We start from the raw sequence: 25,197 nt of genomic DNA, 5'->3' as shown, positions 1-25,197 counted from the left end.
AAAAGTCAGGGGAAGCGGGAGTAAACGCAGAAAATATGGGCGAAGTGCGCGCGCAGACGATGATTCACTCGCAAGGGTGTTGCATCCCTCACAGAGGATGATTCTTTTTTTATTTTGTATGATTTTACGATTTGACGATAAAGAATTTGAATGAAAAGAACGTGAAAATGGAAATGCGTTCGAATACCGAAAGAAATCCCAAAATGCGTAGCGAAAAAGAAATTATCAAGATGCATAGTTGATGCGTGAAAGTGAATCGAATATACTTAGCAAATCGCTACGGACAACGGTTATTAATTAGTAATTACATTAGAGATACAAAGGTGCATATTGTTATGAACGTATACAGAACGTATATGCAAATAAAACAACAAAAGGTCTTCAAAAAATGTACACGGGTAATATAATGCTATCACATAATCCTATCATTATATTACCCATGTACAAATTTTCTTGTTTTATAATATCTTGCATAAACATTAGCAATATTTTGTTTCTTCGACCATTGAATCTATTTTGAAAATATACTTGAAAATGTACGTTGAAAATATACTTTTTGGATATATAATTAATACCATAACAATTGAACTTTTATGTGTAATTTTTCTACAATTATCTTGCTATATACTCTTCTCAAGGTACATGTAAAAGCAAAGTGGCATTTCCGATACGTTCTGGTCTCACCTAACGCACGTGGCGGCCTTGTTTCGTCATTGCGTTATCAGAGCGAATAGAAATACATATAGAGAGATGCGCACTGAAAGTTGGAAAGAAAAGCTATTCGCCGCACGAGAACGGATACCGAGAGGATATCTACATTTATATAAGGATCCCTCTCGATCTTGAAGTGTGTGCTTCTGCTATTGCATAACTATGTCGAATGATATATTGAACGTATATCCGCCGAACGTTGGCGTTTTCCAGATTTATCTTGAAATTATACGTCGATGAATTCTAGATTCTTGGAAATCCTCAAATGTTCTTCAGCTGAATGCAATCCAGGTCTTGCCACATGGAACATTTGCTTTGCTTAATATCAGAATGTGCGTAACATCTGCGCAACGGTATGCGCGAGCGCCAAATGCTACGTACCTGTAATTAATAATTAAGGCTAATTAAGGCTTCACTCTGGAACCAAATGTACTCTCACGGTATATCGCGTGCGCCCTTCATGAATCGATATTTTCAACTAAATCGTCCACATAGCGCACGCTCCGCGTCATTAAAGCGATCCTCCTATCCAATGAGACAAACTGCAACATTATAATTCACTATCACTTATTAAATGTGGATGCAGTCACATATCGTGATGAATAAATATTTTTTACATAATGGGAAAAAATCTAAAATTATGTCAATGTTATTATTCTGTTATGATAATATGACTTGTATGAGAATGATAATTATTCCACAACTCCTCAAATCGAGAAATGTCATTATATCTGATAAATTATATTTTGCAAAAATTTCCTGAATTTTTTTCGAAGTTTCCGAAGAAAGTAAAATTTCATATTTTTGTTGAAAAGTATTCGAGCGATTTTACAATCAGAGAACAGTAAGATAAAAAAATATCATTTCGTAATTAAGTTAAAAATTTTACGTCCAAGTACAAAACGAACGACTAATCATTTCGATGGTTTCGAGCGAAATAGAAATTCATGTTTCTTCGACGTAATTTAAGCGATTTATAAAATGAGATCGTCTCGTCTTTTCCGGCTGAATGAACAACCGTGAAAGTTTTAACCGGCCGCGGTCAATGTTCCGGAAAGAATCTTTATAAGCTTCGGAAGCTTATCCTGTATTATCCTTTATTTTGATCCCAACATTTATTCGACCGGATCATTTATGAATAACCATAATTACACCCTGTAAATAAATAAAGCGATTATTATGAGTAACCGTATATATAAGAAGCATCTGTACGTCACGTCCAGTATCCTCAGCTTTCTACTGTCCGTTTATTATCTGACAATGTTGAGTCAACGAGTGTGACCTATATATATTTAAGTATTATATATGTAGTTGTCTTTTTTTAAATAGTATATATATGTACATAATCCATTAAATTTTTATCATACAGAAAGTGTACTAGAAGAGACAGCCTATAAATATATAGATAACATGTATAAAATAAATAACTAAAAATTAAAAAAATATTACATAAATTATAAAACAAACAGAATTATAAGTATGTGTGAGTGTGTGTAAATAGTTGGTATTTAATATTAACTTAATATACTGTACATTATATCATGTACATGAAATGCACATTATATACAAACAAAATTTTATGTGACAAAACTTAAAAAAAAAAAAAAGGGATTTTCGAAAACGGTTTTGTACATATTTACATCGTTAGTATTTACATGAACGAATTTCATCGTCGCTCCTCATCGTCGTTGCTGATCGTCTTCTTGATCCAGTTCAGGTAATGTTGTATCCTGGTATATACGTCCGGGTAGCCCGGTCTGGCACAACCGGAGCCAAAGGACGTGACACCAGCCAACTGCCAAACACCGTCGGCGCGACGACATTGCAGAGGTCCTCCGGAGTCACCCTGAAAATATAAATAGATAAATGAAACAAAAAGAATCAGACATGTTGATGCCTATTTTCTTTCATATTATTAATTTTTTTTTTTAATTTTGTCGTTTGTATAAGAAGCTTTCGGCGCTCTTCTGATATTGTAGATAAAACTTTTACATTAACAATTTTTTATATCAACCACTATGTTATATTGTCACATTCTTTATAGTTGTCATTTTTTTTAGTAATTTCGATATTAATATCAAAAACTTCATCATCATCAGTCATTTTGGTTCATCAAACACATTTTATGCTTTAAAATGTTTGTTTTATTAATACTATGTTAACAATTTTAACAACTGAAGATTTACGGTATTGAAGTTATTCAGTATTGAGAAATTTAGTATTACAGGAACGCGCTTATACGCGCATATTTGGCATTTGAACATCCTTTCTGACCGAAAATAAATCTTTGAACATCTTTTCTGACCGAAAATAAATTCTGACCGAAAATCATGGACACGCAAGTCTTTGCGACGCGTTTTTCACGTTACTGTCGTTCGACGAGATCTATTTTACTGCGAGAAAGTGTACTTGTAGCGTAATTAACAAATCAGCGCTTTCAGATAATAAAACGTGTTCGCAAATGATCATCAGCCTACGTATGTTAACATATTCGCGCTTATTTCAATGAGTTACACAAGATGAACAGAAATTTCTCGTCTTTCCTTTCAACGGCATCATATTTGATATCGATTGTATGTAGTCTTGAACTAGCGTAAACAAGTTCTTGGCTTAAGGACAAGCTATTTTCCACGAATACACAATTATGAGAAGAATGAAATGTTAAAAAATTTCTATTAAAAAATGACATTTACCACACAGCTTCCAGTGGAACCATCAGTGTGACCCGCACAGAGATGACCCTTCCTGATAGGCACCAAGGTACCATAGACCTGTAGGCATTCTTCGAGATTCAGTAGAGGAACGTTGGCTTCTAGAAGAGCGGTGGAAAGGGAAGGCGAGGGACCATATCGACCCCAGCCGGAAGTTACACACTGCCTTTCCGCAAAATTTTCTTCAGGATCAGGAAGGCAAATTGTGCGAACAACCTTGGACAACGGCGCTGGTCTAGCGAGTTTCATCAAAGCTGCAATAACGATATTCTTTCAGGGTCTTTTTGACACATTGGAGGTTCTTATCATTTTTTTAATTGATTTATATATATAACGAATAGGATAAAAATAAATGTAATGAAGCGGTATATGGAATTTAGGACCTTTAATATAAAGTTTTTTTAGGAATAGACAAAATTTGTAAAGTCAATACAGTCGATGAAATTGGTTTTCACCGATCGATAAACAAACTCACCTATGTCGTGCAGATAATTGTTGAATCTCTCATGGAGGATGACTTTTTCGACAGGTAAACGAGTGGATCCGTGTCCACCTGCGTCTAATTCCCATTCGCCGACCACCGCTGTCCATAGCGCACCAATGGGCAAATTGAACAGTTCACTGAAGTAAATATCCACTTAGGAGGATACGATATATGAAATAAATATATGAAGTGTGAAACGACATCGCTGTCGTACGCAATGCGTATAAGAAAATGATATTTCAGATAAATCATAAAATTCAGATTAAAATTGCAGATAACAGTTGTCTGCCAGTCAAAGTCCGAAAGTCCACGAAAGAAGCAGTTCGCTTACTTGTGAATGCAATGGGCAGCAGTAAGCACCCACTTGGGATCTATCAGCACACCCCCACACCAGTGGCCGATGAAGCCATGTGTCGGATGAAGCAACTGAAGGGACACTTGCCAAGGCCACGAGCCCCTTTTGCTAGGCTTGCCATTGAAGATGCGTCCGGTGGTGGTGGTAGTCGTTGAGGACGCTCCAGTGTCCTTTAGCACCTGTACCTTCGACGACACAATCGAGCGTGGTTGCCTCTGGGACGCTGCCGGACATCCGCACTCTGTTATTTAAAGTCGCTTGTATCCGTTAGTACCTTCACGCGGCCGGCTGAGATTTTATCGTGAGCTACGTGGATATCAACATGCGAAGGTCCAAGGACCCGAAGATCTGAAGTCTAAACGTCTCAAGGATTTAAAGTTTCAAGATTAAAACGTTAAAAGAAACATATCACCTATATGAGTATCAAGAAGATTTACTATAACTCGGAATTAAAAATAGGAATAATATTAAGAAAATATTTTAAAATATTAAAAAGGGGTTGCAACTTCCAAACATTGGAAACAAGCAAGAGAATTATAAAATCAAAAGCAACAAATCACGTTACGACGTTGGTATACGTCAGTTTTCATTGAAAGAACAATCGTGACAGTTAAAAACTAATAAAATTAGAATGAGGATCGTGGAAATACTCACTGGTATGATCCTCCCGGACGATCCTCATCATGGCACACTGAGGCACCTCTGCCAGGACGACTACCAGCAGGACGATCAAGTCGCTGCGAAGACGGCACATCGCCAGCGAAATCGAGAATACCCGCGCGCCGAGGATCACCGCGCCGTGATCACCACGATCTATGAATCTGCATAGCCTGCGACTGGCCTTGGCGACGTCGATCGATCCTCGAGTAGGATTAGTGCGACGCCAACAGCGGATCCTTCAGCACGAGGCTATCTCGAAGAAAGTGATCGTGTCGACGGCATAGGAGGGGGCAAGAGCCAGTGACGATGTGGTCCAGTAGATGCTGAGGAACATGAAGCGCGTTCGAGGGTCGTTCCTTGTGATTTATGGAACGAGACCAGGGATCTCGATGAAGATGAAGATCCTTCTATCTCGAAGATGTTCTATTTGAATAAATAAATGTGAAGAAAACTGAGTTTTCGTTCCGAAGATATACAAAAGCTTTACGACATTCATTTGGTACTCCAGGATCTTCTCCATCTTGTGTTCTGAATTCACCAAACTTTGAGTATTTGAGAATTAAAATTCTTGAGATATCGTCTTCTCTGAATTTTATATCTTTGTATTCAAGATGCGCAAATAACTGTATTATTGGACCTTAACATCATTAAAACCTGACATTTTCGTAAAAGGATCTTGGAATCCTTAGAAACATGAATTCTTTATACTTTAAATTGATTACTAAAGATCTTTGATAAGGAAATTGAGATCCTTTTGCGACAGAAATAAATAGATAAGTGAGATTTCTTTCTTGTGTAAATCCAAATGCAAATTGGCCGAAAGAAATCCTTGCGAAGTTGAGAGTCGCGGCAAAAAATCGGCGAAGCGAATCAAGTAAAAAGGGAGAAGGTGAGAAACTTTCTCCTGTCTCGCCGATGGACAAAGTTTACGCAGGATTATTCGGATTCGGAGGACTTTCTTCCTTAACAAGGATATTTGTCGCCGGAACCATAGATAATTATGCGAGAAGTCGGGCGCACTACGATTAACGATCTGATTGATTGAAGAAAGAAACCCGAAGCAACGGAAACGCGATTCGAATCTTTCTTTCTTTCTCCCTTGCTCACTCGCTTGCTTGCTTGTTTGCTTGCTTACTCGCTCGCTCAATCGTTTGCTCGATCGCTCACACGCTCGAATGAGGCGACGACTTTCGAGAGCGAATCGCTCTCCTCGCACGAGCCGAGAGAAACGCGGCCGATATAATGATATAATCGTTAAGATCGATAATCTTCTGTTCTGATTTGCGTTCTTATCAGTTTGCAGAATTTCGTGTCTATATCCTATAAATTTCTTGATCTTCAAATACCTTGAAACTTTGAATCTGCACAACTTTTTACACAGATCTTCGGATGATTTGTCACCGTTTTCGAATGTTCATAATAAAAAATACATTTTACCAATATATGTCGATATAAGAAAATATGCCGAGAATACTCACATAAATCTTAATGTTTCCCAAAAATGTCTCATTTGTAAGAAATTCGTTAATATTTAGATCTCAATATTTATGCCACGGTTGTTACAAGGATCAATGATAGATGTCCAAAAGTTCTGCAGGAAATATCCTTGAGAACACCCTCGAAATTACACGTCGATACGCATGGTCCTCGAAACATCAGTTAGAACATTTCGCACCGTTAGAAGTGAAAAGAATGCATCTCGCCTCCCGTGGAATGATGGCAGAATGAGAAAGTGAAACCGCATTTGCAATCGGGCCTTGCAGAAGGAAAGGAAAAGCCTGCCTGAGCCTGCTATTTCTCGTTGCACATTGGACACGCTAAAATATGACAGTGAATCTCAGAAGTCTGCGGAAAATAACAAAGTAGGAATAAATAAAAAGATACTTACAGTATAGAAGGAGAAATGAAAACGGCGGAGAAAAAAATATGATAGGTGCAGGTTAGAAAAAAAGAAAAGGAAAAATTCTGTACAAAACAATCTAAATTTGCACAATCAATATAAAGGAGACGAATGTCAAATAACTTTTAAAGTATGAAAAATAATTAAATTAACTATCTTCTATGTACATGGTTAATTTTTTACTCTGCTCCACGAACAAACCTTCGATTTATTTGTACATCTCGCAAATTAACACTTGAATTTGCTGCTGAGAGTATAGATGATCGTTAAAACTACAAAGAAGGTAATTTAGAGGTCGAGAGATGGCGCTTCTCGCGAAGAGCTGCGAATTCATATTTTTATAGAAATTTTTAAAACTCTAATCTCAAAATACGGCCCTGTAATGCAATTTTTATATAAAAGATGTCAAAAGATTCCATAAAAATATATAATCTTGAAGTAAAACAAATTACGAACCCGTGTAAATGTGATTTTATTTTAAAGCGCCTCTATGAAACGTAAGTAGAACTATATAATAGAAGTGCACGAAATTTCTCGATAGGTAATACAAGGGTTTGGTTTTGTTCCGTGCAAAGTCATACAAAGATTAGTTCCATCATAAGCTAGTATCTTTAAGATACACATAACGATGATATTAACATCACTAATAATATAATTTACAGTAATACATGAAAAAACAAAGTTTATTGCAGTATGTTGTACAAGTAAAAATATCAAGCGACAAGGGCACTAGCTGTAGAGCTCTCATACTTCCAATTCGGTGGTAAAGATCCTTTTGTTTTATAGTATCGCGCCAGTCTATGGATTCTCGATTCTACTAGAATCAAACGGAATTTACTATCTTTATCTTTACGATTTCGTTCTAAGTGCTTACGGACAGCAACAGCTTTTTTAATCAAATAATATAAATCTTCAGGCAGGTCTGGTGCCAATCCCATGCTTTTCACAATGCGCAGGATTTTATTTCCTGTTCTGAATCTTACTTGGGCAACTCCATGAGAGTCGCGAAGTATAACACCTAAAATCATGATATTCACTTGAATTCATCTAATCAAAAGTCTACAACAAGTTTAATCACAATAAATGTTAGTGGTAACCTATCGTGAAATGACAATTTATCATATCCACGTCAAACACCACTATCAACTTATATTCTTGCAAGTATATATTGTCAAAGAGATCAGACTGAAGAATCTAAGATCTCTTGAAGTAATTTGCTTCTTTCGTCAAATTTATTAATGTTTTAATGTTTAAAAGAAATCTCTTTAAATTACTTTGATAAATTATTCTTTTAAGAGAACAAATATAACATGTTTCTTTGCTTGTCAAGATTTATCATTTATGATCTTACCAATCTGAGATGGTGTGTGTCCTTTCTTTGCTAGTTTATAAATTAGTTCTTTACAATCTTCCGGTGTCAACTTGAGCCAAGTTGGTACGCTTCGCCGATAGGGAAGTGCAGATTGGGATATACCCTTTCTAAAAAGACAATATATTATTAAATGGATTACTTTTGATTTATTAAATGGATTACTTTTGATTTATTAAATCAAATAACTTTATATATTTTCTCTTAAGATATAATCAGATAAGTAGATAAAACAGAAAGACATAACTATATGCGTATGCTGTCATTAAGTTAAATTTATTAACTATATGAGTTTAAAAGATAAATATGTGTTATTAAAAAAATCATCGAATAGATTTACATCATCATATATATAAAACATTTTTACAGATCTTGAAATAGCATTTATTAGAGAGGTTATGTAGTCCAAATGGTAATGATATTTGTCTCAAAAATTTCATATCTTTAAAGATATCAAAATGTTGGAAAATTCGACTCTTATGTCTGACAAAATAAATAACAATAGATTGTTAAAACGAAAAAGGTAAATAATGCAGCTAACATACGGTTGTTGAGCGTACACGTGTCGGCACGCTTAATGTTGGTCATAAAGTTATGTACGAAGCAATAAAAATGCAAACACCACACGATTGCGAAAACCGTGATCTTAATGCAATACAATAAATTTTCGTTACCCATGCGAATGCATACGACCCATCTTCGCAAATTTTCTTCAGCAAGGATTATAACTTCCAATTACACGCACCTAGTCATCGACGAGATATTAATAAAGACCGTCGATCTCACACGATTTCGCGTACCAAAGAAATCTCGCTATACGCTATCTCCCTCTCAATAATATCGTGGCTGGAATACGAAACTGTAGCTCGAAATAAAGCCAGCGGCATACGGTGCTTGTTTTCGTGCTGGATTGCTTGCTAGATGAAAATACTGCGTTTTGATTGGTGCATTTCCATCCATCTTCGGAAATGTACCAATCACAATGCAATATTTTCATCCAGCACGAAAACAAGTATCGTGTGCCGCTGGCTTTATTAGAGGCAAGTATTTTCGAGTTGGGAACGTCATACTTAGGTGTTATACTTTATGATCGTCCATTATTGAGCGTTTGAAGAGCGCGGCAGCGTACTGTACGCGCCATTATCTGATATTACTTTGGCCGGGTACACATTTATGAGAGAAACAGAGAAGAAGCATTATTGAACAATATACATGGTTTTTATAATGAATTGTGTGACATGAGTGTGGCTTAGTTTATATTCAAGTGATACTTTCTGAATTTTAATTAACAAGACGCAAATGCAGTGTCAGATTGGGAGAAATCGGACAGTTTAGTTCTAAAATCTGAAAAGTTTAACCCAACCTCGTTAAAGTAGTTCAATCGACATGGAAACTATTGAGGAGAACGAACTCAACGTCCTTCGAGAGATTGCGAGCGATGAGGAACTGGCGCAGATACCGAAAGAATTAGCAAAGAAAATTCATGTACATTTCAATGCGAAATACGACGAATTTATAACTGCTAAGGCCGTCTTTGAAAGTAACCGCAAGAACTTAGGTAACTTGTGCATGAGTTTAGACTTTATTTCTCTTAATACGAAAAAGCTACTTTAGTTTTGTTCAAATCTTGCATTTTTTCTCTTAATTTTTCCAGTCCTTTCTTTTTGAAATTAATTTAAATTTTATAAAAACTTGAAATATTAATGCCACGAGAAAGAGTATATTGAAAAATCTATTTGAATAATGTTGTATGGGACCAAAGATTTTATATATATATATATATATGTTAATTTACAGAACAAAATCTGGAAAAAGCACAGAAAGAACTTGCTGAGCAAAAGGTGGATCTTAATGAATACAAAGAAAAGTTGGAGTTAGTACGAAAAGACAGTGCAGAATCAAGTAGCAACCTTGAGGAAGTAAAGAATGAAGTATATAAGTTACAAGAATCTGTTAAACGGTAATATTAATTTCTTTAATAATTATTGTAAACAATAATATGATAATTATACTCCGTAATATAATCGAAGCAACTATGCTTGTTTCTAATATAATCTTATTAATATTTTAGATTTGTAATAATATACTTCGATGTAAATTACAGGTTAGAAAAGGAAAATGGCGAGCTACGGAGGCTTAGAGATACAGCAGTAGATGATAGAAATACGCTGCAGTTACAAGTTGAAAGACGTGACACTGAAATTACAAGAATGCATACTGAATTGACCTCTCTAGGCACTCAGTTGCAAACTGCTATCGCAACAAAGTGTCAAGTCCTGGCTGAAACAGAAGAAATTCACAGTCGAAAAATGACATTAGATTTCAAGGAGAAGCGACTGGAACAAGAACGAGTACTTCTCTCTCAACAAATAGCAGGCCTCGAGGAAGAACTAGCTAAAAGAAATTCTGAACTGCAGACAACAAGGTCTGAAGCCTCTGCTAGAGCTCTTTTAACTGATACTAAGTTATCTCAACGTGAAGAAGAGTTGCGAATAGCCAATGAAGCAAACTCTCAGCTTCGAGAAACGGTTTCCTCTCTTCAAAAGCGTTGTGATGAATTAGCTCAGAAATTGGAAGATCAGCGAGTTCATGAAATCTCCATGCATAGTTCATACCGCGAAGAAATCAATGCACAAACCAGATTAGCTGATTTGTACAAATCTATGGCAGATGAGGCTAATGCCAAAGCTGAAGAGTTCTCCAATGCAGTAAAGGAACTCCAGGAACTTCTAGAACATGCTTCAGAACAATATGGAACTTTGGAGACTAAGTACAATCAGTTGTTGTTGCAACATAAGCAAGATATTAACGACAAGGAGCAAAATATCCAGGAATTGACGAAAGAATTGGAACACGCTAACGAACTGCTGAAAAATGTCCAACAAGAGAGATTGGACCAAGCTGTTGAACAGTTGGCACCTACAGCAGCTATAACCAGTCGAGTGTTACGGAAAGGCTTGAGCCTCACACAGATTTATACTCAATTAGTTGAAGTCACTGACCAGTTAACTCAAGAAAGACAAGAAAACGACCGTCTGAAATCCCAGATGGATGTGATCCTCTGTGAATTACAGCAGAAGGCACCATTACTGCAACAACAACGTCAAGATTACGAAACAGCCATGACAAATATAGAGATGTTGACTTGCAGACAAGATGAAATTCTTACTGAGAATCAACGCCTTCTTGAAAGTTCCAGTGAGGCTAAACGCCTTGCCAGTCACCATAGTAAAGAAAACCAAAAGTTGAAGATTGAACTTAGCGACTTGGCCAGACAAGTATGTTATCTTCTCAAGGAGGTTCAAGAAAGCCGTACTGGCACACATGTAGAAAGCAGAGATCCATCTTCCCGAGATACCTCCTTTGATACAGACAACATCGTATCCTCACAAATTATCAGTAAGAAACTGGTGACTTTTAAGGACATTGAAGAATTGCAAGAGAATAACCAGAAGCTACTAGCTGTTGTCCGTGCGTTATCGTCCAGACAAGAAGAAATCGAACGCGCTACAGACGAGATAAATTCTGGTGAAATGAAAGAGAAACTGGACCGTTATATGGAGCAATTAGCAGATATGCAGGTTGCCCAAGATCGGCAGGCGAAAATGCTAGATAATCTTCTGAAGCAGAGAGATATGTATAAGAACATGTATCAACAAAGTGTCAAGAATTCCAACGAGAAGAAGAAGGAGATGATAGATGTGGAGGACGAAGAGAATAAATCAAAGACGAAGGAAGAGCCGAAGGTGTTGAAAGATGATAAAGATGAAGAAAAGAAGGAATGGTCCAAAAAGCTGAAGGATATGGAGGACAAATTCAAGCAGGTCTCGGACGAATATGACATGTACCGGAAAGAACGGACCGCGCATGAGAAGATGTTGAGCGAGGAAGTGGAAAGACTTAGGAAAGAGGCAGAAGCAAATTCAACGAGATGTTGCAGACTGAAAGCGCAACTAGATTCAGCAAATGAGAGATTTACTCTTCTACAGGGTAATGTTTCGTCATACAAGACTCAAATCAAGGTTCTCGAGGAGAAATGCAACAATTACAATATCACCATAGGTAAGCACGAACAGAGCATTATGATCCTGAAAGACGAAACGCTTGCCGCTCAATCTAATTTATCCCGGGCCGAAGTTCAATTGGAAAACCTTCGCCACGAACGCCAACTTCTCCGAGATTCTGAAGGACGACTACTGAAGGAGCGAGAAGTCTACCAGAGAGAAAGACAAACACAAGCTCTGCTCAAAGCGGATATGGAGTCCATTAAGGCCAGTTTAGAACGAGTTCAAGCCGAAGGACAGCTTAGAGCGGAACAGAGATTCGATGACGCTAACAGAGAGTGTGCTGCTCTTCGACGTCGTCTACAAGAAGAGCAAGATCGTTTCAGAGACTTAACAGCACATCTGGAAAGGAAATTGATGACTAATCAGGAAAGGTTAAAAGAAGAACGTGAACTAAATGAAAGATTAAGAGCGGAAATGGATCAGTCAAAGAAGACTGAATCTGAAAGCAGCCAAAAGATCGAGGAATTAGGAAACAAATTGAAACAGATGGCTGCTCATTATATCGAGAAGCCTTTGACAGGAGATGAAAACCTAGTTAAGAGAGTAAAGGAACTGGAGACGCAACTGGATGCTTGCCAAACCGAAATAAAGTCTCTTTCGGAACAACTGAAGACTGCTAGACAACAAAGTCAGCAGTACTGCGACATTGCCGAGAGCGCTGAAACGCAGCTACGAGAGTTAACAGCCGAGCATACAAAATGCAAGGAGGAGCTGGAGAAAGCTTTGAGTGATTCACGCTTAGAGATCGTCTCGTTGCAGAAGAAAGTGAAAGAACTTAATGCTGATCTGGCGAAAATATCGAATGGCAAACAAGAGACCGATTCGGAATTGAGAGAGAAACTAGCTAATGCTGAGAACAAGATCGAGGAGCTGGATGAGCTAAAAGGTGAATTAGAATTATTGAAAAGTGACCTGAAATCTATAGCAATCGCGGCCAAAGAGGCGGAAGAAAAATATGCAAGGGAGATGGTGCTGCATTCAGCTGATTTGCAGGTTCTGGCTAAGCTGAAGGAAGAAGCTCAGCAAACCCAACAGCAGTTCAATACTTTAACCCAGGAGCGAAATATAGCGATAGAAGCTTTGAATACCGAAAAGTTATCTTTCAAAAAAATGGAACAGAAATTGTTGAGCGAAATCAGCGAGTACCAAAAGAGAATTGATGACTTGGATACACAAAATGCGCTTCTGCATAATCAGATTCAGGAGTTGGGCAATCGAGCAGCCATTTTGCAAAGTCAACAGACCAAGATAAGCGGACGGGAGAGTCCTGATACTAGCTTGGAAGCTATAAATAAGAGTTTCAGTTCTTTGGACGAAGATTCTAACTCGGTCGATCAGTTATTAAGAGTTATGAAGTATCTAAGAAGAGAGAAAGATCTGGCACTAGCAAAATCTGATGTTCTTAAAGCGGAAAATCTTAGGTTGAAGTCACAGACTGATGTGCTAGAGAAGCGGCTTAAAGAGACCGAGACTTTATTGAACTCTGAGCGAGAAAAGTCGGAGATCGACGTGGTGACTATGTCTAAACATTCGGAATTACTGCGCAAGGTAGAGACTTTGAATGCCATTACGGATTCTAATCGAATCCTCAGGGAAGAGAGAGATAGTTTAAGCGCGAAAGTAAACGAACTTACGGCTAAAGTGAATGCTTTATCGGAAGAAGTAGTGCCTCTTCGAGATACGTCTCGAGATCTGACAGCTAAAACCGAAGCTTTGATAGAAGAAAACACAAGCTTGAAGGGCGAAGCGACTAGGTGGAGGCAGAGAGCGAACACGTTGCTGGAGAGAGCGAACAAGGCTAGTCCTGAAGACTGGAGACGATTACAAACAGAGAGAGAGAATCTGAGCAAATTACTGACGTCGGAAAGAGAGACTCACACGAAGAGAACCGACGAATTTAATCAAATGAAGGTAGAGAAGGCGAAACTTGAAGAACAAATAGCGCAGCTACAGAAACAGGTACAAGCGCAAGGCGAAGAGATATCTCGAACATCTGAAGAAGCTCGCAAATTAAGCCAGGACCTAAACGAGGCTCTGGCTGATTCTGCCTCGAAAGTTAAGGACTTGACCTCTGTTAAAAAAGAGTTGAGCGATAAAGAAACAATTCTTAATGATATCAGGAATAAAGAGATCCAGATTCGCAAAATAGCTAAGAAGTATAAAACGCAATATGAGGAGCTCATAAAGAACGTCGAGGAGAAGAATCGCAGTGAGGAAGCTAGGAACGATGAGATTTCTAACGCGAACATGCAAGAGCGCGAAGATCAATTGAGAGAAGAAGGCCGTCAAGAACTTCGTCAGACGAACATTGAACTCACTACGAAAGTCGACGAATTAACTCGCCAAATAACGACTGCTGAGGGCGAAGCTGACAACTTGAGGGCGGAGATCGATGGCTTGAAACGCAACATCGTAGAGAAAGAGGAGAGAGCAAAGCAAGTGCTTAAAGGTGCCAGGACGAAGATCATGCAGCTAACCGAGTCGAAAAAAATATGCGAGAAGGAATTATTAGACTTAAAGTCCAGGGTAGAATCCGCGGGTGGCAATGCAGGTGGTCAAAGCGATGCCGAGGCGGAGCACGACAATCGATTGACGGCACTGAAATCACAAATGGATAGCCGTATTTCTCGATTAGAGCACGAGAAAGCGGAAATACAAGCAGAGAAAGAAGCTCTGTTGCAACGAGTTACTCAACTCCAGAGGCAATTATCGGGTGTGAGTGGAGTTAGCGCGACTACCGAGCCACCCACTGCAAACATCAAACCGATGTCCGCTAGAGCGGAGACTCCTCTAGCTAGTATTAGGCCGATGAGCGTAGTACAATCTAGAACAGCAGCGGTGCTTCCGACTACAGCTAGTGCACCGGTAATGGTCGCACCGCATCAGATGCAGCAACAACAGCAACAACAGGTAACGATCTAGCAATAATTAGGAGATAAGTATCTGCCGTAGGATTTTATAGAATTTGATGGAACTACAAAATCGTGATTTAAAAGCAGCAGGTAGTGCACACTACGGAAACGAGCTCGCCAACTAGCAGTCTGACAGACTTCCAGCCGGCGAGCACCAGTAGTTCCTCACAGGGTGCGCAAACTAGTAGTCTTCGTCAACTAGTGGTACAGCCACAACTTAGCGAATCTGCCGAATCTACGCAAAGAGAAGATCCGGAGAGTGTAGAGACACTAAGCGTGCAGCCGCAGCAGCAGCAATGTCAGCAGCAACAACAACAGCAACAGCAAACGGTGGCATTAGTTAGTCCAAGAGTGGAGCAGCAGCAACAGCAACAACAGCAACAACAAGTCGTTGTCAGCGATCAACAACAAACTGTTGCAAGCAGTTCTACGCAGTCAGTCAGCACGTCACAAGCTACTACAGGACTCAAGAGACCCCGTGTCCTCGACTCGACGGCCTCTGGTTCTGGAATTGTCGAAGGAGTAGATCACGGACGCCAGGAACAAGCGCAAAGTCCGAAGACTAAACGAAGCAGGCAAGATATGAGTGCGACAGCGAGTGCCAGTGCTTCGGAAGTGGAGTACCAGGTAAAAATAGCGAGAGTTAGTAATGAGGAAATGATAAATATATACGAAATATATATAAAAGGGGAAGGTAACAAGACAGAGACAAATTGAGACTAGATAATTAATGGATCAAGTTAAACTGAAAGAAATAAATGCACACACAAGTAAATTTAAATAATAATATTGGTATTACCAGGTGCCTACATCAAGCCAAAGGGATCAAGATGAGGAAGTAGAAGAAGGCTGTGTAGTAGTAGTAGATTGTGATGAAGGCGAAGGTGGCGGTAACCATCAAGCTCAAGAGGAAGAAGAATTCGATAATGATCCTTACGAAGAAATGGAGGAGGAAGAAGAAATGCCTTACGAAGTCGAAGTTGAGGTCGAACGAGACAATAACGAAGTGGAGATCATCATGGAAGAAGATTCCACTAGTGTCGAGGTTCCCAGACAGGCTCAAGCAATCATTCCTACCAATCAGCAACAATCTGAGGCTATCAGTAGTGCCGGACCGACCGGAGAACCTCCGACATCGTTCACAGCAAGGTCATCTAGGGGAATCGCGCCTATGCCTAGACAACAACAACAACAACACCTTCTTCTGGTTAATATTTAAGAATATTTTTATACTAAATGAGAAGATACGTGCAAAGATACTTCTGTATTTAGAAAATTTGGAAATTTTATAAAATTTGTAACTGAATTATTTTTATATTATTTTTTCCAAAAGCCGCAACAGGGCTACGAAGATGGTGGTGATGATTGTATCGTACCAAGTACACCTACTTTGTTCGTTCCGCGTCGTGGCGATGGCTTTGGAGAAGCAGTGAGTTCTCCACAAGTACCTCAAGGTCGTTTCACGTTTGGAGACTCTTCAGCGCCTACTACAGCTTCTTCCACGCCGTCCCTAACGACACCTACAGGTTCTACCACAAGGACTATCTTTGGTTCGTCTAGCTCTACGGTAGCTCAGGTCGTACAAGAAAGTCTTGACGATAGCAGAATGGATCTAACACAGTTAGAGGATGGTGGGACTGGACGTAGCGTACCTACTACGCCATTACAAGTGTCACCAGCTGCTGATTTGCCACCTTCGGTAAAGAAGCTTTTGTTCATAGATTTAAGTCATATTGAAAGTATTTAAAAAGTATTTATAATAATCTATTATTTCTAATAAATTCAGCACATATTTTTATAACATATTCTACCATAATAATCCTTATAACAAGTAGCAGTAGTGTTAATTTGTTTCCTTTAATTATTGCAACAGACTAGTAGTGGTCAATCTGAGGAACAAGAAACCATTGTGACGCCTATTTCCGCAACGGCTACTTCAGGTGACAATGCCGAGGAACCCAACATTCCTAGCATTCGCATCGTCGGTGCTGATGATCAACAACGTGGTTCTACAGAAGCTACAGAATCTAATGTAATGCCAAGCGAAGGTATGCATACTTGGTTATGTTTAATCTACAATTAATTCTTTTCTACTCATTAATTTTCAAAGTTAAATTATTAAAAAAATTTTTAACTTCATTGGTTGTAATGGACGACGACTTTAAATAATCCATATATTTAATTTTATACAATATCCTTTTTCTTTCTCACAGGAGTAAGTTCAGATATTGAAAAGCGATCGGAAGAACCGGTGGCTCTGGCATCCGGGGATGACGATGCCGTAGACACGGCGGAAGTGACAGAAGAAACCGCAAGTGAACTTGTCGAGGATGATGTCGAAGAGGAGAGTCGCGAAGCAGAGGCGTCACCGTCTAGTAATACTCGCCAGAGGACGTTGGCGGCTAGCTTGGCAACAGCGAGCGCTTCTAATGGTAACAGAGGAGTGACTGTGAGAAGATCACCAAGATCATCCTTCAGAGCAGCGAGAGGTGCGAGGCCTACACCGATTGTATGGAGTGAAAGTCAGTCAGGTAGAGGTAAGCAGATTAATCGGTTATGAATGTCAAGATATTTCACCTCAGATTCGCGCAATTAATCAGCTTACTTTTAACTTTCCTCTAATTGAGTGATACTGTATGATAATGAATATTAATGTGTGATATCTCTTTTTGAAGGACAAGCTGTGCTACGTGGGCAACACGCTGCGAGAGGTGGACCTAATGAGGGAGGAGGACGAGGGCGAGGAGCACGAGGACGAAGAATGCGTTCGAAATATCCTTACGCCCGATATTCATAATATCACACTGCGACCTCCTGTATCGTGTATACTCTTTTTATTCAGTACATATTCTGCATAGTTTATATCATCGACTTAAGTTAAATAAGCGAAGAAAAATAAGTAAAGGAAGCTTCAGCCAGATACATAGTTCATTTGTTTATTATATTATGAAATAAGTACTTTAATGTTCTTTTTCTTTTTTTTTCTTTTTGAAAGTTATCAACTACACAATTATTTTTATATTAATTATATTTCACTTTTTTTAAATAAATTCCTGATATAAAAAATTGTAAATTTGGCCGTTAAAATTCTTATAATGTTTATAAAGTTTTAAAATCATATGCTGAAAAGCAAGTAAAAAAGTAAATCCTACCAAATTCTAACTTCGAAAACATTTTTTCCATTTCTTTTTAGTTGTGTGATCATTTAATTAATGAATAAAATACAATTAGCCAATTTATATCGATAGATATAGTAATTATAATTAAGTATAAACATAATTTCGAGAATGTATTGGTTGTAGTAACTGAAGTAATATAAAATCAAGTTTGACAAGAGTTTCATACAATATTTAATAAAATACTTTTGAATCATTTATGAGAGTGTGCGATTTGAGCTCTTACATTTTTTCTTTTTTTGATAATGCTGACAAATATCCATGAGTACCGATATCTCCGTTTTACTGGTTCTCTAATCACTGGACATCGACCCAGTTCCGTTGACATGTATGCTAAATCGAGATTTCGCACCGTTGTGCTATTTCTATTCGGCAAATAGATAAATATTTTTCTAGTAGTAAAAATTATCGTCGTGGATAATTATGATATATTCATAGAGTTTCGCGTATTCATAGAAAAGAGAACTGATGGATTAATAAATTTTTTTTCAAATTAACAAATATTTGTCAAAGTATGTAAAACATTAATAGGGAAATTGAACAAAGATAAATTAATTATCTAATCAAGAAATCATTTAAAAATTAGAAACTGATATTAAACAATAGATGTACAAAAATAAATTGCACTGAATTGGTATAAAAATAGCCAAAGTTGCGATTTATTTTTATAAGTATTTCTGTCACTTTTTTCACACTTAATATAAATTAGTCAATACATAAATTAATTAGTATAAAAATTAGATAACATTTGATTAACTAAACAATGCTAATTTGACACTACGGGAATACTGTTGAGAATTCTTTCGACATCTTGATTGATTTTGATCACATATTGATTTACTTGTAGTAACTTATCCTACTACTTTTCAATGAAAGTTTACTCGTTTAATAAATAAGTTAATTACAGCACACAATGATTACAAAATGCGTTTAATTTATAACTGATATCAGGATACTGCTACGCTAAATCGTAGAATGATCCTTTTCATATCAGCTATAATGTCAAGAAATGTTAATCAACTTAATAAGATGATTATTTTACTTCACTTATATAAGTGTAAGTTCTTTCTAACTTCAAATATAACTGAAAATATACATTTATAACTTTGTGACACTGTATATATAGAGAATCATTTATATGTAATCGCATAGCGCGTTATTTTTACCGCGCCTGGAATTCGTTTAACTACTATAAACTTTATGTTTAACGCACGAACAGCATTCGCATTTACTAGCTAATACAACGGTGATGTTATATTTAGCTCTAAACGTGGCAGTCAGTTTCGCAGTTTGGTGCTATAAGTTTAATATAAAGATCACGTTAGAAATAAACCGCGAATCTGACAAGCGTTTAGCGTTAAATTCGCCGCTTCATATGGATCGCATTTTGAAAAGCGTCGTGTTATAATCACAAATTAATATAATCTCATTATCACAATAGTTTTTGGTAAAAAGATATTCATAAATGCCTTAAAATGTTCACGATCACATTTCATGAGGCAGATAAATTATGATTGCATTTACTGAATGTGCCTTTACGTTATTATGTTTGATTATATTTATTGTAGAATACTTCATTTCCGAAGTATATACGGGGCATAAAGTAGGAAGAGCTGACGTATTTAGTCTCTTTCAACATTTTCCTCTGCGTGGATGCTTCACAAATCTCTCTTTCCTCTATTCTATAATATTACTTTCACATTTTTTCCCTTAAATTTATGATACGTAAAAAAGAATGGCACGATTGAAAAAGCCTATTAAACGTGTTGAAAGATATCACTTATGAGATAAATATATGTACAATAAAAATCTCTCTTTCTCTCTCCCACCCTTTCAATAAAGATATCACGATGAGATATCTTACGACATATTTCCAACGAATGGAAAATCGAGATTATCTCTTAAGAAAGAAGAAATTACCTACACGTATATACAAAGTTAATGTACTTAAATCTTTATCTAGTGGAATATTCTTTTTCACTTTTCATCCGTTATACAAGCAACAACTTCTACTTCACTTTATATTCAGCCTTTGAAGTATTTTCTAGATTATATTTGTTCACAATTATTCATTATCTATTGAACTCTTTCATATCTTAATAATCTATGTTCTCCATTAATTCTTCCCAATTCTGAACATCCAAATATGTAGCGTAGTAATTTGCTAATTAACTTTATATCAACATTTTTTCTTCGTTGCAGTTGCAGTTAAAGACGGGAGATGCCAAGCCAGTATTAACTGACCTGAAAAATTGAATCCCAATCTAGTCAATGTCAATTTTTCGTTAGTTACAACCGGAAAAGTTCCTTCATACTTTGTGTTAAACTATTTTACATCGAAACATTGCCTACAACACTGTCCACTGTTAGAAGTTTAAGGCATTATACCGATTCTAAATTAACTAATGTATCTCGTGTCTATATTTTCCTTGAACGCGTTAATCAATAACATGAGAACAACAAACAGCTTTTGTCCAAGTTAATTAATTTCAATTAACATTCGGTCTTTCACTGAGTCACAGTACTATTCACAGACAATAACTAGAAAAACCAGCTGAGCTCTGGGGATATTGTCGCACTCCTGAATCTTCCATCTTGGTTCAATACTGAATCGAAAGGTCCCAAGGACCTCTGAAAAATCAAAGAATCTCTATACTGGGTGGCTCATTGTCTCTCTGACTGGTATTAAGTTTGCAACTACATTTGCCATGCTGCTCGACTTTAATCCACACTTTCCTTCTACTGTTTGTTATCAAACTCCGCACCTCGATCTCCAGCTCTTCGTAGTAGATCGATGAGTCCACTGGTGCACAACTGAGATCAGGACTAAGGCAACAGCCTGAATGACTGTCACATCTCTTCAACACAATATATACCGGCTGCCTCACGCTTTCGCTTGGTAAATGCTGCATCAGGTCCCTCAGGTTGTAAGCCCTTAACTGAGGTGTCTTACAAGTAAAATTTCTGCTGGCTTCCAAAGCGGTCATTAAATGAATCCTTCTCGCTGCGGAGTGCTGCTGATCGCTAGGATGACTTGCTGGTGCCAGCATCATCTGATTGATCGTCAAGATTAGCATTAAAAACAATCCTCTCGTTAGTCTTCTTCCCATCGTTGGTTCTGTTGATTACTGGCTGGTTCGCCAGTAAAAGAAATTGATAAAAACAAAAATAACTCAAAACTTCGATTGGGAGACTTGTATCGTTGACTCGAAAACTGACCCAAAGTCTTAAGTCTTTCGATGCAACATATTAATCACAATGGGTTATTAATATGCAAAAAGTAAATCGTAATAGATCACTAATGATATTGATCACGAATGACCACTAGCTTGGAAACGATCACTAAATTAAAGTTGTAGCTGTAGCTTGAAATTGCAGTAAGGACGTTAGAAAAATGAAGAATTCTTCTTTTTCTACTTCGTTTTATTTATCCTCCGTAGCTGCTTCTTTCTCTCAACATTTCGTTTTTTTAACATCACAGTCGCTACGCCTCCTCTTTCCGCTTTCCTTTTCTTTTTCTTCTGCTTCTTTCTGCAAAAAGCTATTCTTTCAAGAAAAGAAGATGGTTGATCGCTTTCAAGATGAAGTTCTTTTTCTACTTCTTCTTGTCTTCCTTTATCCGTATTCTAGGCCCTTGTCTTTTTAAGGAAGTAATACGAAGGAATCACGTGGTGAGCCTGGTGGGTTCGCTCTCCTCTGGAGGAAGATGACTTGATGATGAGCGACGAGAACTACAGGCACCACGTATCGGTCGACTGAGATTTTCCTACTGGCACACGAGTATTTATATATGGAAGAGCTTGCACGCATGCCTCACACGAGAGCACGCGTAAAGACCAGATCGTGCATGCCTTCTGCGATGATTCCACTTTGTTGTGCAACCGTTGCCCGCATTTAATGCGTTGTCGCGCCGGTGCTGCTTAACCCCTTGCACTCGGAATAATGATTGTCATAGTTAGCAGCGATGGGAATTAACAAGTATCAATAGTATCGGTGCCGTTGTACTAGAAACTGATGGGAGTTAAGGCGTTGAGGCCGTGACGGGTGACAATAGATTGCCATGTATGAGTAGAACGGTCAAGCTATGTTAAGATGAAATTCTCTTCTATCTTCACGAAGATGTGGTGGAAATTCATCCAATTCGAAATGTTTGCGCATTAACTCGCTTGAACAGTGGTATTATTGTATGAATAGTCACGCTAAAAATCACCTTTCGCTGCCGAACGGTCTTAGCGACGAGAGCGAAGTCATCAACCTGCAAATAATTACTTCGGGTATTCCGCGATCATACTGCGAATTTCCGCGAATCGTAAAGTGTTTGTTGCCCTTAATGCTCGCACGCAAAAAAAGCAATATTACTTTTTCTTTTTTTCGCAGGAATTTTGTTATCATTAACTTCTTTCCCGCTGCTATAAATAATACATACAAAATGTTGGAATAGAACACTAGTAAAATAAGAAAAATGTCATATACTTTGAGTTGTGTGTATGTGTATGTCGCGCGCGCGCGTATGTGTGTGTGTGTGTGTGAGAGAATTAGTATATAAGATTTATATTATATTAAATTTCAAGACTTCAGACTTCATCCAAGTTTTCAGCAGATTCTTAGGTTGTCTACAATTATTATATAATTGTCATGTATATATAGTCACATGTAAATAATGTACAGCTAGTATAGTATAGTATGGTTCATAAAATTGTCATAAGTGACATCCATAATTTCTCCAGCTATATAATTAAAAATTGTGGTTTTTAATCTTATTTCAATAAAGAGTAATTCATGAGGCAGAAACATATTTGATTTTACGATATTCACACATAAATATATAATTCTAGATAGACGAAAATATTTAGATCAAGGAAATCTCCCAATCTTATATTATATCCTTCATGTTAATTATAACTTGAATCATCATTTACGTAGTCATTTCATCGGGGTAACTGGTTTTACTTTATAAGGAAGTTGTGCATTTTAATTCATCATTTTCTTGGTTTCTAGAATCTTGGGATTCAGAAAACGTTGAAATCACTTAAACATCGAGTTCTTATCTTCCTTGATTTCCTTTGATTAATGACGGACTAATGCGTTTCACAAGGAAAACGGAAATTTTCCAAGAAATCGGTAGCTGTTAATAAATTATGTTATATCAGTATGACTACGTGCATATCAGTCGATTAATAGATAAATAACTAAATGCAGAGAGACTGATATCCGGGATAATCATGTCCCTCCTCTTGGTACAGATTAAGCTAACACGCATTAGAACGTGCTGAGTACATTTGCATCTTAAAGATTTTTTTGCACAAACCGGACTATCCACGTATAATTAAATAGTCATTATCAACGACGACGTAGTTTTCGTATTCTCGATTTCGTCAAGGTCACATTGTAGAAGCAGTTTGAATCGTACTGAAATAAGCAAACGTCTTCTACATAAAACATTCAGCTAGGCTCGACTAAATTATTATACAAACATTTTGATCACACACAGACTCACGTAATTACAAAATTTATATCTGCTATCTGATTTGTTATGATAATGACGGCATTCCATTATTGACAGTCGATTATAAAATGATAATTTAAAATATACGAAATATAAGTGAGTCTGATATAAATATAAATATTTCGTACGTACAGTATTTTGTATTGAGAGAGAGAGAGAGAGAGAGAGAGAGAGAGAGAGAGAGAGAGAGAGAGAGAGAGAGAGAGAGAGAGAGAGAGAGAGAGAGACAGACATATTTTATACGTATCTTTATATACAATGCACGTTTATATGTATCGTATAACATTATATATATATATGTATATGTAGATTGAAGTTTTTTTTCTAAACTTCCCTTTCTCTCTTTAATGAGAATCCCTTTTATACTTAATCTTCCGAGTTTATATCAGCATAAAGTGAAAAATTTCTTTTTCTTTTTCTTTCTCTTAGGCACCCACAATTGGCCAGATGATTCAGGCGGAATAAAAAGAATAGCGTATTTTTAGCAAATCCGATATTTCTGGTCAACGCGGTCAAGTTTCTCACTAATCTTCTATTGCTAAGTTAATTATACATACAATATAGTTTGGAAAGTTTCTCTTTGATGAAGCGACCCTTCGTTAGTAATAGAATGTAGAACCACGTGTTCGGCCATGTGCATATCATATCGTAATTGACTATTTTAAGCCCGTAAAACATTCACGATTATTTTTTCAAAAATTTTTGGATAAAATACAAGCCGAATTTTCTCGCTAATCATACATATTTCTCCATCATTAACATTTATGATCGTTCGATTAAAGATAATAAAAGTTTGTTGCAATTTATAACTTGTATTGATATAAAGCACTTGACAATGTTTACACTCTTACAGCTCGCCTACAAATATGCGATCTATTCAAACAAGTTACATCAGTCATAACTGTGTTATCATATATTTTAATTATAATTTTTTATATTATCGATACTGATATCAATCTGTAAAAATTTTTACTTTTTACATAAATTAATGCATGATCAACAATCGCGTGGTAAAATACGATAAATTTTAATAGTAGCGATTTTAACGGTAATTGCAGATCGAATTGAAGATCGAACACTTCGTGTAGTGACGCAATGTGCACACCTAACCAAGGGTATTTCCTTTCTTTTCGCGGGGTTTCCTTATTGCTGACGCATCCTTTTATTATGTATGTATCTACCGGAGATCCCGGTAAACGTACGTAAATAAAATACATTAATTCTCGAAACAACCTGCATCATATCGCTTGTTTGATACTAAAAATAGAAGTCATTTCAACATCAAACAATTTCGAGAAACAACGTTCTGAATTTGATCAAAGCGGTTTTTTCATAAAAATCTTACG

The 25,197-nt window shown here is 37.2% G+C and overlaps 4 protein-coding genes across 6 annotated transcripts; 1 reads left to right on the top strand and 3 right to left on the bottom strand.

Moving 5' to 3' along the window:
- Window positions 1–1,098: 1,098 nt before the first annotated feature.
- Window positions 1,099–7,310, bottom strand: LOC105192045 (chymotrypsinogen A). The gene is made up of 8 exons (XM_025298807.1): window positions 7,023–7,310; window positions 6,400–6,738; window positions 4,916–5,344; window positions 4,238–4,502; window positions 3,898–4,043; window positions 3,405–3,676; window positions 2,367–2,557; window positions 1,099–1,253 (listed from the first exon to the last, which is right to left on the bottom strand). The coding sequence occupies exons 3-7, from the start codon at window positions 5,013–5,015 to the stop codon at window positions 2,378–2,380; spliced, it is 963 nt and encodes a 320-aa protein (XP_025154592.1). The 5' UTR covers window positions 5,016–5,344; window positions 6,400–6,738; window positions 7,023–7,310; the 3' UTR covers window positions 1,099–1,253; window positions 2,367–2,377.
- A 176-nt stretch (window positions 7,311–7,486) lies between these two features.
- Window positions 7,487–9,029, bottom strand: LOC105192044 (40S ribosomal protein S13). The gene is made up of 3 exons (XM_011155913.3): window positions 8,865–9,029; window positions 8,173–8,300; window positions 7,487–7,839 (listed from the first exon to the last, which is right to left on the bottom strand). Exons 1-3 carry the CDS (start codon window positions 8,885–8,887, stop codon window positions 7,535–7,537), a joined length of 456 nt encoding a protein of 151 aa, XP_011154215.1. The 5' UTR covers window positions 8,888–9,029; the 3' UTR covers window positions 7,487–7,534.
- Window positions 9,030–9,305: 276 nt separating this feature from the next.
- Mgtor (nuclear basket protein megator) lies at window positions 9,306–18,087 on the top strand. Of its 3 annotated transcripts, none has more exons than XM_011155912.3 (9): window positions 9,306–9,748; window positions 9,988–10,150; window positions 10,295–15,167; window positions 15,254–15,796; window positions 15,972–16,376; window positions 16,503–16,868; window positions 17,043–17,217; window positions 17,383–17,658; window positions 17,845–18,087. In XM_011155912.3, exons 1-9 carry the CDS (start codon window positions 9,577–9,579, stop codon window positions 17,964–17,966), a joined length of 7,095 nt encoding a protein of 2,364 aa, XP_011154214.1. In that variant the 5' UTR covers window positions 9,306–9,576; the 3' UTR covers window positions 17,967–18,087. The 3 variants fall into 3 exon arrangements, with proteins under 3 accessions (XP_011154214.1, XP_011154213.1, XP_011154212.1); XM_011155911.3 differs by having other exon boundaries at window positions 9,308–9,748; window positions 15,257–15,796; window positions 17,383–17,706; XM_011155910.3 differs by having other exon boundaries at window positions 9,308–9,748; window positions 17,383–17,706.
- Window positions 18,088–18,976: 889 nt separating this feature from the next.
- LOC105192042 (uncharacterized) lies at window positions 18,977–22,807 on the bottom strand. The gene has a single exon (XM_019845506.2). It carries the CDS (start codon window positions 21,453–21,455, stop codon window positions 20,985–20,987), a length of 471 nt encoding a protein of 156 aa, XP_019701065.1. The 5' UTR covers window positions 21,456–22,807; the 3' UTR covers window positions 18,977–20,984.
- Between the last annotated feature and the right edge of the window lie 2,390 nt (window positions 22,808–25,197).

The sequence above is a fragment of the Harpegnathos saltator genome, unplaced genomic scaffold (assembly GCF_003227715.2).
Source record: "Harpegnathos saltator strain DR-91 unplaced genomic scaffold, Hsal_v8.6 scaffold240, whole genome shotgun sequence".
NCBI lineage: Eukaryota > Metazoa > Arthropoda > Insecta > Hymenoptera > Formicidae > Harpegnathos > Harpegnathos saltator.
This window is presented reverse-complemented; position numbering and strand designations above follow the sequence as displayed.

Excerpts from the sequence above, each read along its gene's own strand:
- Mgtor (XM_011155910.3), top strand. The coding sequence starts at position 9,577 with ATGGAAACTATTGAGGAGAACGAACTCAACGTCCTTCGAGAGATTGCG. Across the intron at positions 16,377-16,502 it reads AACAACAACACCTTCTTCTG|CCGCAACAGGGCTACGAAGA; the intron begins GTTAATATTTAA and ends TTTTTCCAAAAG. Across the intron at positions 16,869-17,042 it reads CTGCTGATTTGCCACCTTCG|ACTAGTAGTGGTCAATCTGA; the intron begins GTAAAGAAGCTT and ends TTATTGCAACAG.
- LOC105192042 (XM_019845506.2), bottom strand. The coding sequence starts at position 21,455 with ATGGGAAGAAGACTAACGAGAGGATTGTTTTTAATGCTAATCTTGACG.
- LOC105192044 (XM_011155913.3), bottom strand. The coding sequence starts at position 8,887 with ATGGGTCGTATGCATTCGCATGG. Across the intron at positions 8,301-8,864 it reads GGTCGTATGCATTCGCATGG|AAAGGGTATATCCCAATCTG; the intron begins GTAACGAAAATT and ends TTGTCTTTTTAG. Across the intron at positions 7,840-8,172 it reads ACACACACCATCTCAGATTG|GTGTTATACTTCGCGACTCT; the intron begins GTAAGATCATAA and ends TCATGATTTTAG.
- LOC105192045 (XM_025298807.1), bottom strand. The coding sequence starts at position 5,015 with ATGTGCCGTCTTCGCAGCGACTTGATCGTCCTGCTGGTAGTCGTCCTG. Across the intron at positions 3,677-3,897 it reads CAATTATCTGCACGACATAG|CTTTGATGAAACTCGCTAGA; the intron begins GTGAGTTTGTTT and ends TCGTTATTGCAG. Across the intron at positions 2,558-3,404 it reads GTTCCACTGGAAGCTGTGTG|GGTGACTCCGGAGGACCTCT; the intron begins GTAAATGTCATT and ends TTATATTTTCAG.